The sequence below is a fragment of the Xenopus laevis genome, chromosome 3L (assembly GCF_017654675.1).
Source record: "Xenopus laevis strain J_2021 chromosome 3L, Xenopus_laevis_v10.1, whole genome shotgun sequence".
NCBI classification, from domain to species: Eukaryota; Metazoa; Chordata; class Amphibia; order Anura; family Pipidae; genus Xenopus; species Xenopus laevis.
In genome coordinates this window covers 14,799,297-14,815,493 of record NC_054375.1, presented here as the reverse complement: position 1 = coordinate 14,815,493, position 16,197 = coordinate 14,799,297, and the positions used below count along the sequence as shown (strand labels likewise).

The 16,197-nt window shown below is 40.2% G+C and overlaps 1 protein-coding gene across 8 annotated transcripts in view; it reads left to right on the top strand.

Moving 5' to 3' along the window:
- iqsec3.L (IQ motif and Sec7 domain 3 L homeolog) overlaps positions 1-14,249 on the top strand; it is a 63,952-nt gene extending 49,703 nt beyond the window's left edge. For 2 of the 8 annotated variants that reach the window (XM_018241147.2, XM_041585958.1), the window contains 10 exons: positions 269-430; positions 635-757; positions 1,112-1,278; positions 1,422-1,561; positions 2,372-2,497; positions 3,383-3,482; positions 3,723-3,956; positions 5,420-5,512; positions 7,069-7,112; positions 12,826-14,249. In XM_018241147.2, coding sequence (XP_018096636.1) covers positions 269-430; positions 635-757; positions 1,112-1,278; positions 1,422-1,561; positions 2,372-2,497; positions 3,383-3,482; positions 3,723-3,956; positions 5,420-5,512; positions 7,069-7,112; positions 12,826-13,239 — 1,603 coding nt within the window. In that variant the 3' untranslated portion in view covers positions 13,240-14,249. Of the gene's footprint in view, positions 1-268; positions 431-634; positions 758-1,111; positions 1,279-1,421; positions 1,562-2,371; positions 2,498-3,382; positions 3,483-3,722; positions 3,957-5,419; positions 5,513-7,049; positions 7,113-12,825 lie in introns of all 8 variants that reach the window. The other 6 variants (XM_041585956.1, XM_018241148.2, XM_018241150.2 and 3 more) reach the window with 6 other exon arrangements.
- Positions 14,250-16,197: the final 1,948 nt, after the last annotated feature.

Genomic DNA, 16,197 nt, shown 5'->3' with positions numbered 1-16,197 from the left:
AGAGCATGAAAATCAGACAGTTTCTAGGGCCATCAGTAACCTGATTGACCAAGAAATTGGTCATTGAGTCATTTAATGATGGCAGACAGTTTCTAGGCTCCATGTGCCATAAGTCTTATAACCAAGGTACAAAAAGTAAGAGTCACATTGACTCAGAATTATTAGCTCAAGGAGGTTCATAGTGATCCCTTTGAATACTAAGAAGAGACCCAACCCAAAGGGCATATTGTTCTTTTCCGTTCTGATAACCATTGTCCTGTTTCTGCAGTAACCCCGACAAGGGCATCCAGTTCCTCATCTCTCGAGGTTTTATTCCAGACACCCCCATTGGGGTGGGCCATTTTCTGCTGCAGAGGAAAGGACTGAGCCGTCAGATGATTGGGGAATTTCTTGGAAATAGCAAGAAGCAGTTCAACCATGATGTCCTTGAGTAAGTGATACCTTAAGTTTACACCAAAGGACTTTGACTGTTTTCCATGCCCATTATAGATAATGGTGGAACCATCATTAGATTAAATATGATGGAGGTCTATCATATCTAAAACATCTCTACAGCCAATTAGACAATAATTCAGATGCCACGTCAGTCACAGTTTATAAGGGGAGATACTCAGCACTAATGTTTTTTGTGTAGCTGTGTCGTGGACGAAATGGATTTCTCCCACATGGAACTTGATGAGGCTCTGCGAAAATTCCAGGCACATATCCGCGTACAGGGTGAAGCACAGAAAGTAGAACGTTTAATTGAAGCGTTTAGGTAAGCTGAGACAAAAATATGACTGGTTGCTTAAGCTGCCCACCGATCTGAGATATGTAATTAGTAGGCTGATTTGGGTTAGTAGTTGTATAAAAAACTTGATCACATGTGGCTCATGCAGTTTTTGGTCTTGGCCCACATAGCTAATGAATGTTATGAGATTTACTAACCAGACCAGTTAGGATGCATTCAAAAATCATTGCATTTAACCAGTAGATGGGAAACACATGTAGTGTTTTGGGGCCAACTGACCAGTGCGTGCATTGCCACCTTTGCCCAAGTCTTTGTTTTTGAATACACCTATAGACTTGGGATGTTTCTATATTCTGATCACCTCGTGTTTCTCTTTCGCAGCCAGCGTTACTGTATGTGTAATCCGGAAATTGTACAACAGTTCCACAACCCGGACACCATCTTCATCTTAGCTTTTGCCATCATCTTGTTGAACACAGACATGTACAGCCCAAGTATAAAACCAGACCGTAAGATGATGCTGGAGGATTTCATCAGGAACCTGAGAGGTAAGTGCCACCATCAATCTACAGGGGTTGGAATGCAGCTTTTGGTTGTGCGAGGGGTGGGGTGGATATCCTATAAGACTTGCTTGATTAGAGGATATCTGTAATTGGTATGTGGCTGCTCCAAGCTATTTCTGCATCCACAGGAGTAGATGACGGGGCTGACATTCCAAAGGATATGGTGGTTGGAATCTACGAGCGGATCCAACAGAAAGAGCTCAAATCCAATGAGGATCATGTGACCTATGTGACCAAGGTGGAGAAGTCCATTGTGGGCATGAAAAGTGTAAGTCTTGTGCGCAGTTCAACATACACCAATATGGTGGAATGCTTAAGACTTGCCTAACTTTCAGTTGATCCAGATAAAGGGAAAAAAACATTTGAAGCCTCTCCAATTTGCCTCACAGGGGGGAAAAGCTGATTTTAAGATGGCTATGGGACCAGTCCCTGGATCGACTTGTACTATGAGCTATCTTCCATAACCCTGTATTCCCTCACTTGCTAAACATCATCCAACCCCTTCTCAAAGCTATCTAATGTATAAGCCTGTACAACTGATTCAGGGAGAGAATTCCACATCTTCACAACTCTCACTGTAAAAAAAACCCTTCCGAGTATTTAGAGGGAACCTCCTTTCTTCTAATCAGAATGGGTGCCCTCTTGTCAGCTGGAAGGACCTACTGGTAAATAAAGAATTGGAGAGGTTATTGTATGATTACCTTACTATATATATATATATATATATATATATAATATATATATATATATATATATATATATATATATATATATATATACATAGTTATCATATCCTCCCTTAAGCACCTCTTCTCCAGAATGAATAACCCAACTTAGACAGTCTTTCCTCATAGCTAAGATTTTCCATACCTTTTACCAGTTTGCCCTTCTATGGACCCTCTCTAATTCAATAATATCCATTCTAGAGTGCTGGAGACCAAAACTGTACAGCATATTCTAGATCATCTTCACATCTCTTTGATCTGACTAAACTCTACAGTCTTGTTCTTTAGGGAGGCCCATGATCATGATTGTGTTATCAACTGTAATGTAAAATTTGCTGCCTCCCACACTGCAGGTACTGTCTGTGCCGCACCGACGTCTGGTTTGCTGCAGTCGCTTGTTTGAGGTTACAGATGTTAACAAAGTGCAGAAACAGGCTGCTCATCAGAGAGAGGTCTTCCTTTTCAATGACCTGCTGCTGGTGAGTACTCTTTCAATATAAAAAGGTTTGCTTATATTTAGGGGATATGATTATTTTCCTTTTCAATATAATAAATCACCATATCTTATTTTGCATTGGGTTCCCTATTTATATTATATATGGTTGGGAACAATGATCCTATTGTTCTGATATGTCCTGATGAAGGTTTGCTGTCTGGTGATTTAATTATCAAGATATCAGGGGAATATCTGATGGTGCATTTGAGCACCTCCCCTAGGATGGTATTTCTGCAAAGAGTAGCAAATAGCCACCTGCTTCGAGGTTGAACATTATGGTCAGGAGAACCAGGACCTGCTGGGATTACTAGGAGTTTAGGAAGTCCAGCAGGTTAAGTCTGGCAGATCATAAATGATTGTTTTGCAAGGCCCAATATCTTCTACATCTGGGTGAAGTTTAACGTGCTACCATTGAGATTGGACTTGGATTATGGAGAGTGGGTGGTTGTTGATTTTCAGTATTTTTTGAGGCCCTAACAATGTTAAATTTTAAAAAAATGGTGGATAGCACTTCAGAGTCTTACTTTATCCGTATCAGTCCTAAAAACTATCCACCAAGCCGTCCAGGCTCCCTTGGACTTCAGACTGTGTATTCTGTTGCATGCCGCATTTGATGGTTGTGTACTGTGGTTTCCCAATGGATTGCATTCTCTCAGATTACTGGCTTCTCTAGCTCAGATGTATTTTGAGAATCCGTCTCTTAGAAACCTAAAGCTGGTTATCCCTGACACTGAAGAAATGTGTAAATGATTGCAATGAGAGAAAGGCTTAGTGGAGCACAACTCAGGGAAACGGAGCCTGCCTAGTTGGTGAATACATTTTAATCTTACACTACTGGCTTCTTTGACAACTATGAATTTCCTTATAGATCTTGAAACTTTGCCCCAAGAAGAAGACATCGTCCACCTATACTTTCTGCCGAGCAGTTCCCCTGCTTGGGCTGCAGTTCCACCTCTTTGAGAATGAATGTAAGTTATGTGATGTATTGAAGAGTTTCAAAGCTTGTATAAAGATAGGTAGAGTAGTAGCAGCTCTTTTGTAGATTCAGGGAAAATTTTAAGGTATGTGAATAGTGAATGCAACCTGAAACAGACCATTTAGACTACAACCTAAGTGAGCCTGCCCACTTAGATAATAGGACTTACAATGTTAAGTGTATTAATTTATAGTGTAGAAAGAGTACCAAGAATACAACACTCTCTCCGCAGATTACCCCCATGGAATCACCCTGGTTAGTCCTCTCTCTGGCTCCGAGAAGAAGCTGGTGTTGCACTTCTGTGCTCTAAGCTCCGAAGAACTTCAGAAATTCCTGGAGGATCTGAAAGAATCCATCTGTGAAGTGATGGAGATGGAGCAGATTCGCATCGAATGTGAGCAAAAGTGTGAGCGTCAGTGTACAGATGTTTGCATTGATACATGTAAGCATCTGTCCCAATATGCACGTACGTGTACGTTTTTTTGTGCCTTTATATATATAATTATGTGACACTCTGGGACTCATTTACAAAAATGGGCATTAGCTGCTATAGAAGTGCACATATCTTGCTGCTAAAGGCTGCCATATTTTGTTCTCCCTCACAGTTTGTTTTATTGAACCCCTGGTGTTCTGCCTTTAGACTTCACCCAACACAGGGAGTGAATGGAAACATTTCTAGTGTATCATTTATTTGCAACATTAAGAGGTATAGCAAGACAATATTGACTTTGAGGCCATTTTGGTTCAGTGCTCTGTGTAGTGTCTCTCCCATAGACTGCACTCAGTCATGCATTTTACTGAGGCCCACAGTTGTAGGATGTAAGAGTAAATGACAAATTGTGAAGGTAGGGCAAGATGGTAAACATAGAGCAAGATAGGGACAGTAGGAAAAATGGTGAGTTTGGTGACAGTATGACAAGATGTCAGCAGTAGGACAAAATGGTGACAGTATTGGAAGATGTTTGCTGTAGGACAAATAGTGACAGTAGGACAAGATGGTGACAATATGTCAAGATGGCAACAGTAGGACATGATGGTGACATCAGAGCAAGGTAGGCTCAGTAGGACAAAATGGTGACAGTAGGGCAAGATGGCAGCAGTAGGACAAGATGGTGATAGTATGGCAACATGTCAGCAGTAGGACAAATGGTGACAGTAGGACAAGATGGTGACAATATGTCAAGATGGCAGCAGTAGGACATGATGGTGACATCAGAGCAAGGTGGGGACAGTAGGACAACATGGTGATAGTATGGGAAGATGTCAGCAGTAAGACAAGATGGTGACAATAGGGCAAGATGGCAGCGGTAGGACAAGATGGTGACTATAGGGCAAGATGGCAGCAGTAACACAAGAGGGTGTCAGTAGGATAAACATAACCATGTTCTTATGCATCTCCAATATGGCCTCCTAGACCTTTTAGGGCCTCCTTATCCTCTAGACAGCATCAATAAAGCCCACAGGAACCCAGCAGCCCTGTGGAAATGCCTGTTCTGTCTCAGACGAGTATTCTGAATGGGCAGCAAACTCCTTTACTGTAACACAATTCTGTATGAGCAGCAATAGAAATTGGATTGCTCTTACTTTGTAAATGACCCTCTTCTGTGTCTTTTTGTGCATTAGCACTGTGGGGGATTTATAGGGTGGGTATGGAATGGGTGGGAGAGGGATAGTATATTAATCCTTATTTTTTGTGTTTCTGATACTGAAGATTTAGATATGGTTGTTATTTATTAGACGATCCTCAGCAAGATATGTAGCACCTATCAATGTATAACTGTAACTTTAACCAATGATATTGATGGACACAAATGATTTGAATAGTAGGTACATTAAAGAATAAAAGGTTCAGGGATTTTATGAAAAGCCCCTCTCCTTTTGGCTTCTGAGGTTTGCCTTGAGTCAACTTAGCATTATCTTTCTCTGCAGGGGAGCTAGAGAGACAGCATACAGGACACACTGCCCCAGCCAAAAGTAATGGATCTCAGTTGGATATTCAGATCAAGCAGGAATCCCCCACCGGTGAGTGGCATAAAGTCCTGTTGTTGCCGTCTCACCCCCTCATACCTCCTGTCTCTCCCTGACATGATCACTCTCATTCCTCCTAAGCCAACAACCCAACCCTTTTCATGGTCAACTCTTCGTTCATTTCCTTCTCTCTTGGCATCTCTCTTATTATCGATACAACTTTGTGGCATATAAACTTGTTGTCCCGGTTCTGAAGTCACTTTTATACGCTTTATGGACCTATAACATCTCCCATAAGTAAAAAGCAGCCATCCTGCCATGCCCAACCATTAAGCTTGTTATTCTTGACGAATGGCCACCTGCATACTTCGCATATCAAAAAGACACCATGTTTCCAGTTTTTCCATCAATAAGGCTGTAGCATGCAGAGTACTTAAAAGAATTAAGAAGTAGAGTAGGAGAGAATCAGATACATTTGTTGTCAGGGTTGGGTTTAGGGTAGAGCCAATTGAGTTTAGTATTTATTTTGGCTACCCACCATTCTGACATGTTCAGGAGCCCAGCTCAAATTTGGACCAGTACAAAATCTCAACCTTTTGTTTGGTGTTCTAGTTCTCATACATATCATTTACAATGTGCATCAGTCAAGATCCCCACTAGGGACTATTGTATCTACTGATACTGGTGGACATCATCATTTAGCACTAGAATGACACTGCCTTCCCCCCAAGAGTATCATGGCAACAGTCAGAACAGGTATTTTTTTAATGTACACACTGCTATTCCTATTCAAAGGGGGCCTTTTTTGGTTAGAGTTACTAAAGGTTGGAAAAACTTTCAGGTGAATTATCCTCAGTTTTTCAGGTGGAACAAAAACAGCAATGTATGAATAAATGTCCTTTTGTGAGATGGAAAAAAGGACAATCTCAAATGAAATGATCTCCTATTTTTGTATTTGGAGGTTAACAAAATATTCAAGATAAATTATTCTCCAGTTGAAAAAAAGCGTAATCTGGTGAGATCAAACAATAGGAGAATTAATTGAGAAAGATGAAATCGCCAGGGCTGCCAGATAATAGCTGGATTGTTCTGCTGGTTTGAGGAGCACAAAAAACTAGATCAATACACCTCATTTGGATGAGTCATCCAGACAAGTGATTCTTTCAGCCTTTAGTATCTCTGATCTTATAGAGCCCCTCATTATATTCTCCATTCGCTTCTTATTTCTCTGTTTGACCACCTGACGCTCTGCCCTCTTCTCTTTTCCTTCTTTTTGTCTCTCGTGTTTGTTATTGTCCTGCTTTCACACTCTTCCATGTCTCTGGCTGTTGCTCATAATATCTTCTCCACCATTTCACCGTGTCCTGTTTCCCTTTCACTGCTTTATGTATTCTTTCTCTTTATTCTTTTCTCTCTTTCTTTTCCATTGTTTCCATTTACATCTCTGTCTTGTGCACATTATGTTTGTCCTTTCTTTTCACACTTGTCTGCTCTTGCCATTACCTCTGTCTCTCTGTCATCCTGTCTCTGTCATATTCTCGTCTTCCTTTCTTTCTGTTCTCTATCTCGTTCACTCTCTCTCGCACCTAAGTTCACCTCATATTTTGAAGGTAAGCGTGAGCCACCTGAGAAGGACACAGACAGCACAGTGGAGGTGAGTAGCAGTGAAATTAAATAGGGTTGTAACACTGACCAATCAGAATACTCCATGCTGCACTGCTCCTCACACCATTTTTATTTACACATTAGCATTTTGATTGGCTTATGTTATTGACATCCTAGAGTATCTTAAGTATCACTAGAAATGCAATTATTATTGCTTCAGCAAGGTATGATAATAGTGAATAGTTAGGTGCATTTCTGGTCACCTGACACTAACTAGAACTTTCTTAATCCAGGCCTAATCCTGCCCAGGGTTTAAAAAGATCTTCAAATCTGTTGCCATCCCACCCCCTTGGATGACATAAGAGATTATGTTATAGAAAGTTGGGTTGTCAGTTTCACCATAGATAGCTTGGGAGGTAGAGTAGGTTGTAAGCCGAGCAGGTAAAAAGTTCAGCTCATGACCCATTCCTTTAGTTCTGTTGTTGGCCCCAAGGGTTGTCATCTGTCCGGTTTTGACCCAGACAGCCTGGCTTTCAGAAAGATTCTCCTAGATTGATGCAGCGATCTGGCAAATGCCAATTGCCATGTTATAGTCCCACCCCATGATCTAAGCAGTCCGCACCCATGACATCACTGGCACACCCCCTGCCTGGACCGTTGGCAACCCTAGCAACAAGATTTGGGCCAACTCAGGCACCTCTAGTTCTGTAATCTCTTGGGGTTTCAGTCTGCCCAAGTTCCATCAGTGAGCTGAGATAGGAAGCCATTGGCATAAATATGTAAACCGATGTAAACCCAACAATAAAATCCTGCATAATCAAATAAAATTGTCATTTGAAATCATATACTGTGTTTTATTTTAGTTTGCCTTAATAAATAAAGGCCAGATTTTAAAATAAGCGCTAGTTATTTGGGCATAAAAAAATATATTTATGAACCCAACACGCCACATGGCCCAGTATCCTAAAAAGAAAATTATACTTGCAAAGAATGTGTAATAATTGTTGCAGAATAACTGATGTTTTAAGATTTTTAGATGCATAAGAGTATATAATTAATTATGCCTTCTTCCTGTCGTGGTATTTTAGATGTCTGTATAACGGAAAATTCATATATAAATCACTAATTGTTGCTTTAAACCTCGGAATATAGGGGGAGATAAGTAAAGGTAAAAGTAATTGCTGTAATTGTATGTTCTTGTTTTTTCCTTATCTCCTCTGTCTTAATTCTCAAAATAAATCAGCACTACTATGATATTCAAAAACAAATTTTCCACTGGCTCATTGTTTGGGTGAGGCCAATCTAGAATCACATGACTGGAAGGCAGCAGACACATCAACATATCCCAGGAAATATGCAAGCAGAAAAGTGGCTATTTACTAGAAGTAAATAACATTTTTCCAACACTGTCTCGTTCACTGTATTATATACGTAGTGTTAAAGGCAAACTTAACCCCAAATAAGAGTGTGGCTAGAAATGCTGTGCTTTATATACTGTACTTACTGTACCAGCCCAGAGGTTTAACAGCCCTGTAGCATTAACGATTCAGCTCTTCAAAGCTTTCCATAGGGTGCGCCATCTTGGATCTTGTTAGGCAAAAGATCAGTGTGCTCTGGGCTGCTGTTGAGAAACTAATCTAAGAAACTGAGGTTTTGTCATAGAAGCTGATGCTACAGGGATCATTGAAGCAATTCTGATACCGAATACACTGGTTATTTATTGCCAAAGTGTCCTGGTGGGCTTGGGCTGGTACAGAAGTTCAAGACTAAGGTGTAGGATTACTAGCTTACTTCTTGGTTGAGCTTTAGTTCACCTTTAATACCTAAACAAACCTATATTTAATGTTAGTGTCCCTTTAAAGAATACTGTGATATCATTTGCCTTCAAAAGTGCTAGAATTTCCCCCATTTTAGCCTGTACTTCCTTAGCTCCATACAGTAGGTGATGGGGCCCATGTTGTTAATACCTGTCTGTAAACACTGTGTTCATTATGGCATTATGTGGGTAATATACTAAACTTGCCTCTCCCTTTAAGGGGACACTACCACTGAAATAACTTAGCATATTCTTGAAAAAAAGTTACATACTTCAATTTTGGAACGAAATTGCAGTGGTCTGTTTGTTAAAGGTCAAAACAGAACTGAATTTGAAGTCATATAATATAAAAATTCTTAGGTATAAAATATCAGAAAATTGCATTTGCTATTATTGAAACTATTGTAACTTTAGTAGAATTGCAGTTTTTCTATCAACCAATGATCTTGCAATACATCGCCTACAAATTTAAAATTTTGATCTTATGCAGTGTATATATTTCTATGTATTTTTCATTTTTATGTTATTTTTTAATTTCATTTTGATTCTTTTTTTTATATATTTTTCATTCGAATTTTGTTCTTTAATTGTATTTAAATAAAATGGGTATGTCTTTTTATGTAATTTGTTACTTTATATTATTAATTCATTATTGTTAATATATTATATTCATTTATGTGAATATTTTTTCCTTTCGAAATAATTTTCATTTAATTACAAATTATATTGTACAATTTATTGATTTTTTATTTGATATGATTAATTTATTGTTATTAATAGTCTATTGATTTATTATTAGTTTTTTTTTATATTCCTTTTCATTTAATCAAAAAAGTCAGACCAAACTAGAATCCACAATTGGAGTTCTTTCCCCAAAAAGCCAGAATTTTTCAGATTTTTGCCCATAAAGTCCGAAATAGTCGAATTTTCAGACTAATTCCAGTACAGACCACAGAAGCTTCCAAATAGGATAGGGACCTCTCCCATTGACTTATATATGACCTCAGCAGGTCTGAGATACCATTTTTTTGGATTTTGACTTTTTCCGTCCTCTGGATTTACTAAATCTCAAAAAATTAGAGGGTTTTTTTCAACGAAAATTTCGGATTAATATTAAAAAAAACTAAAAATGTCTGAGTTTTTGAAATTCAGACTTTAATAAATAACCACCTTAATGTTGTTAATTGTTATAAATATATTATATTAATTTTATCTTTTTTCTTTAAATATTAATTTTTATTTTAATTCAAAATTATATTGTACACATTTGAAATACCTTTAGTTTCCCATAGAAATTAGCCATATTTGTCTAATAATGTGACCAAAAATGACCAGTCTTTCTATTCTGACCTTTAATACACAGGCGCAGTAGTAACTTTTTTGGCTTGCATGGGATGCATATTTCCTGGTAGTCTTGTGTCTTCCTCTTTTAGGAAAACATATAATAAAAAAGATTATTCTGTCATGCTTATACCTCCCAAATGGTCCTGATTTACACTGTACATTCCCAAATGGGAACCCCAAAAAGGGGAGTGGTTTCCAGAAAGCAGGTTGGGTTTTGGGGGACTGTAGTGTTCTCCATTTAAAATGATAGAACAATTGGGAAGTATGCCTGCTTTATGCTCATATAAGACTTTAGCTATCCTTATAAAAAAAGCATGAACTATGTATGGGCCTTGGTAAGACCAGCAAGGCATTATCTGGAAAATGTAGGCTTATATTATTTACAGTAATATTGATGCGGGTGCTATTCAAAGCATGTTTGCAATGTACATTTATTATTTATTTATTTTAATTCCAAGATATTAAGAATTGTTCAGTGTAAACATAAAAACTGTGTAAATAGATAGGCTGTGCAAAATAAAAAATGTATCTAATATCGTTAGTTAGGCAAAAATATAATGTATATAGGCTGGAGTGACTGGATGTGTAATATAATAGCCAGAACACTACTTCCTGCTTTTCAGCTCTCTTGGTTTACATTGACTGGTTACCCTGGTTACCAGGCAGTAACCAATCAGAGACTTGGGGGGGCACATGGGTTATATCTGTTGCTTTTGAATCTGAGCTGAATGCTGAGGATCAATTGCAAACTCACTGAACAGATATGTCCCATGTGGCCCCCCTTCAAGTCGCTGACTAACTCGGAGTTAGAGAGCTGAAAAGCAGGAAGTAGTGTTCTGGCTGTTATCCAACAAACACAAAGTAGTGCTACACACACACTCTCACCGCTCTTTGCAGCGTCAGGTGCTGTCTGTGACTCTGTCTGCCCAGGTCTGGTTCACGTACAAGAAAATACTTCAGCAGCACCCCGATTATGGTGAAAAAATTGTTGCTTTATTCGTGCCTCAAGCTAAGCGACGTTTCGAGCTTTTCCAGCCCTTTATCAAGCTGGATATGTTACACATCCAGTCACTCCAGTCTTTATACATTACATTTTTGGCTAACTAACTATATTAGAAATATTTTTTTTATTTTGCACAGCCTATTTATTTACACAGTTTTTATTTTCACACTGAACTGTTCCTTTAAAGGATTCATGTACTGTTAATATGAATGAATTTTGTTACAACAGCGCCACCTGCTGGTTATTGTCCCACCAGTCTGACCACCAAGTAGTCAAGGAAGTTGTCTTCTGCTTAGGAAAGCAATCTCAAATCTTTCTTAAGCAGAAAAACATCAGAGCAGCTGCTTTCATTCTCCTGACAACTTCCTTGACTACTTGGTGGTCAGACTGGTCAGAAAATGGCCAGCAGGTGGCGCTGTTGTAACAAAATTCATTCATTTTAACAACACATGTATCCCTTAATATCCTGGAATTTAAAAAAGATTATGAATGTACATTGCAAAAGTGCTTAGAATAGCACACTCATCAATTTCACATTCACATATGTTTAAGGTTTACTTGTCCTTTAAAGGAGCTGTAAGCACCTGTTCCCTTTCCATTTTACCAAATGAAAAAAAATTGTAATTCTAAGCTGTAAAAAAAAATGAACAGTCGATTGATTTCTGGATCACACTTTTTGTCTCAAAAGATGTATTACTTTTCTTTTTGCAGTATTGATTTTTTTTTTAAAAAAAGAAAGAAAATCTTGCCTCCTAAACCCTGCTGAGATTTTTATGTTTGGGGGAAAAAACATGATTATGGGTGGGCGTTGCATTTTTTTCCAGTTTTCTGAATTTTTTCCCGGGTTTGAAAACTGCCAAATACGGGTATCCCCCCTTTTCTTGTGCTTTAATGAATACATTTTGACAAACCGCTGAGAATTACTTTTTCTTTCATTTGGTGGAAGTTAAAGTTTCATGAAAAATAGCAACTTTAATAACAAAGTTTTAAATCCTTTAGATGGTTTCTAGAGAATAATGTGCATGGACATTCACCCACTCCTCATCAATATGATAAATAAGGCTTTAATATGTCTTACACAGCTGTCTTTATATGTGTTTTTTGTCTCTGTATGACATATGTGAAATTGTACTGAGCTCTAAATTATAAGGAGAAGTCGCTAAGCACTACATCATGTAGATATTACTAGTGAAGAGCTGTAAGGTAGGGTGCAAAGCCATACCCATATCCTTATAGATATTGTGAGGAAGGGTTGGGTATCTTATGTCTTATAATGAGGTCACACCTGTATAATAATATATTTATAATCCTATAGTCTTGCATGTCTAGGTATACACATGTAAGACTACGCCAGTATTATTTAAAGCTCATTAGAACGTGCGTTCATATTAGTAGTATGTATTTGGTGTCATAGTCACCATCCAAAGTGCAGACTTTTCTGGTTTTTAGAAGTCACTTGTGCCCTTACCATAGAAAAGTGTAGGGTGAGGATGTGCCTTCAGGTCAACTGTTACTGCAGAGGGCACAAGGCAACCAGACTTAGACTATTGGGGGATAGTCTTGTAACATTTAATGCTTCTCTGGCTGTTTCTAAACTAGGTGTCAATTCACAACAGGCTTCAGACGTTCCAGCACATCGACCCCCAGGGGCCAGAGAATGGAGCTCCGGGCAGCACGGCTCTTAAAGAGCAGCGGGAGTCTCTGCAGGCCGCCCATTCCAACCGGCTTCTGCAATGTCAGCAGATTGTCAAGGTGATTGTGCTGGACACACCTGGCCGGGCACTGCCCGCTCTCGACACTCCCGTTCGGGCATTGCCCGCTGCCAACCAGACTGTCACACGCTACTTGTCTGGGTCCTGCTCTTCCACTCCCCTGAGAAGCATTGGAGGGAGTGTCCACCAACCCCCTCTCCCCCCTCCTCCACCTCCCTACAACCACCCCCATCAGTACTGCCCACCAGGGGTTTTGCTCAGAGAGCGAAGGTATTCCAGTGGCTCCCGGAGCCTGGTTTAAGCACTGAAGCACTTACCCGCTTCCTTGGACTAACCTACCTGCACTCAGTGGCCCTTGCACATTTACCATCCCTAGCACAGCCCTTGCACACTGATGCCTGCCAGCTCAATGGAATCTAAAGCTTTTTCTTGCACCTTCACCTGAACATCCTTGGATCTTAACTTCTCCGTCTGGTATCCCTCAATGCATTCCAAGCACACTCACCACTTTTTATGTCCTACACAGTTCTAGTTTGTGTACTTTTAGTAGCTAAGACCTCTCTTTCTCTCCCAAATGTTTTTATTGTGGAGAAACCTTTGTATTATTAGCACATCCTGAATACTGTCTCCCAACCCACCTTGTTCTCCTCCCATCCATCCCATGTTGGGGGGCCATGCAACCATTGCACTGCTGGCCTGATCACTCTTTTGCTGGACAGAACTGGGAGACTGGAAATGAGTTTTTGAACTATTGCAGTGAAGATGTTAGTAGGCTTGAAAAAATATTCTTCTGAACTCCTACAAGTCACTGAGTTGGGAGGAGAGTAACCTTGAAGAAATGGACTTTTTCCAAAGCATGAAAGGAGATCATAGTTACATAAACTTACTTACATACTCCTTTGGTCCACCGGCCCATAGCAATCAGCAGTTAGGTTTGGCTATTCTAAAATAATGGCATTAAATGGTTAATTGGTTGCTGTGGGCTAGTGGCCAGGGACTTACTTTGCGCATGTTAGTGCTGCTTAAAATCAAATCCCATGCAATGGAATATACTCATCCCTAGCCATGGGCCATTTACAACTTTGCAATATTACGGATATGAATATGAAGACATGAAAGCATAAATTACACATACATACCAAATCCCTGTCTGCTGGGCACAGTTGTCTTTATGGGGTCCCAGCTAGCATAGGCATAGCATAATATCATTTCTAGGTGGGAGGCTTATGGGAAAACTCATTCATCAGAAAATGTACCTCTTGGCTGTGCAGGTGGTGCAGTATCTTCAATAAATGGAATATGTCCTGACAAGGAGTGTGACTGTGGCATAGCAGGAAAAGTAGGGAGAGATGGTGCCTATAGTAACAGTGGATAATAGTCTCTGGGAAGGGAGTGTGACTGTGGGATAGCAGGTATAGTAGGGAGAGATGGTGTCTATAGTAACAGTGGATAATAGTCTCTGGGAACGGAGTATGACTGTGGGATATCAGGTATAGTAGGGAGAGATGGTGCCTATAGTAACAGTGGATAATAGTCTCTGGGAAAGGAGTGTGACTGTGGGATAGCAGGTATAGTAGGGAGAGATGGTGCCTATAGTAACAGTGGATAATAGTCTCTGGGAAGGGAGTGTGACTGTGGGATATCAGGTATAGTAGGGAGAGATGGTGTCTATAGTAACAGTGGATAATAGTCTCTGGGAAGGGAGTGTGACTGTGGGATAGCAGGTATAGTAGGGAGAGATGGTGCCTACAGTAACAATGGGATAATAGTATCTGGGAAGGGACAGTGACTGTGTACTAGTATGGCAGGTTGGTATATTTGTTTACTATTCACACAGGTAGATTCACACATTACAAACTTTCACAGTAACACTTGTTTCTATGAGTTGCATGATACCTTGGTAATCCTATCACAGTAACCCCACAGAATGCCACCTCTGTGAGTTTCATATTTCAGCTCTTTGAGGGCTATTCCACACGGGGAGATAGCCTTGCGTTTGCGGTCGCGGCGACAAAGCGCCGCGCCAGTCGCCGCGACCGGCGCAGGCGACAGTTTTGTATGGGCGCCTATGTAAAAACGCCTGTGCTAACCACACGAGGCGATGCGCTTTTCAACAGTCGCCTGAAAATGCCTCGCCAGGCTTTTTCAGGCGACTGTTGAAAAGCGCATCGCCTCGTGTGGTTAGCACAGGCGTTTTTACATAGGCGCCCATACAAAACTGTCGCCTGCGCCGGTCGCGGCGACTGGCGCGGCGCTTTGTCGCCGCGACCGCAAACGCAGGGCTATCTCCCCGTGTGGACTAGCCCTGAAGAGTTACAATTGCTATTGTGATTGGATTAGTGGACGAGTGTATATGCCAAGGATTTACCACACCAGTCAGTTGAACTGAAGAGAAGAGACGTCTTCAATGAATACTCAGCAAGTCCAGTTGTTTTAGAATTACTTATACTCAATATACCATGACCTGGGTGAATGAAAATCTTCATAGTAAACTTACACAATACCTCTCGAGATACGCAGGGGTGCCCAGTGCCTACAGGGCAAGGTTGGTCATCCTATGCAATAAAGAATGCCATTTACATGCATGCCTCACTCAGTTGACTTCCCTTTAATAGTCTCTATTAGGGGTTTGTTAGGGATGTGCAATGCTCTGTATTCTCCCTGTGCTATGACACCCTCTGTAGCAGAGGCATAATTTTAGATCTTATTCCAATTCCCATTATCCATTATAGGACACGGGGATCCAAGTATGAAATATCTAGCCTGACATTGCACCAACAGCCATTGAGTGGAGATGGGGTGGGTGGGGCTTACGTGGACATGTGACCGAGCACCCAGACACCTGTGATATTTTGTAACAGACAAAAAGTGAATATTTTACCTGTTCTATAGAAATCTAGAAATTAAATAAGATGATGTTACCTCTGTGCTCTCTGCGTCTCATTCCATTGCTGACTTTGCCCTACAAGTGAAGTGAAGCCTTTCATGCCAATGAAGTGGTTGTACTACTCCTTCTGGCGGTATCCCTACCCCAGCCACTATTTAACCTCACAATTCTGGAGCTGTGTCACACCAATACTATTTTATATACACATTTTATATCCAGGGGCAAGTTGAGATTTTTGCCTTAGGTGGGCAGTGCCTAGTGGGTTCCCAGGGGTGACAAAAAGCCAATCATAGTAACTTTAAGAAATGGAATTCTGATTTTTAAAATGGATTTCCAGCTCGGCACTTTCTTCGCCCCCCTCTGACAAGTTTA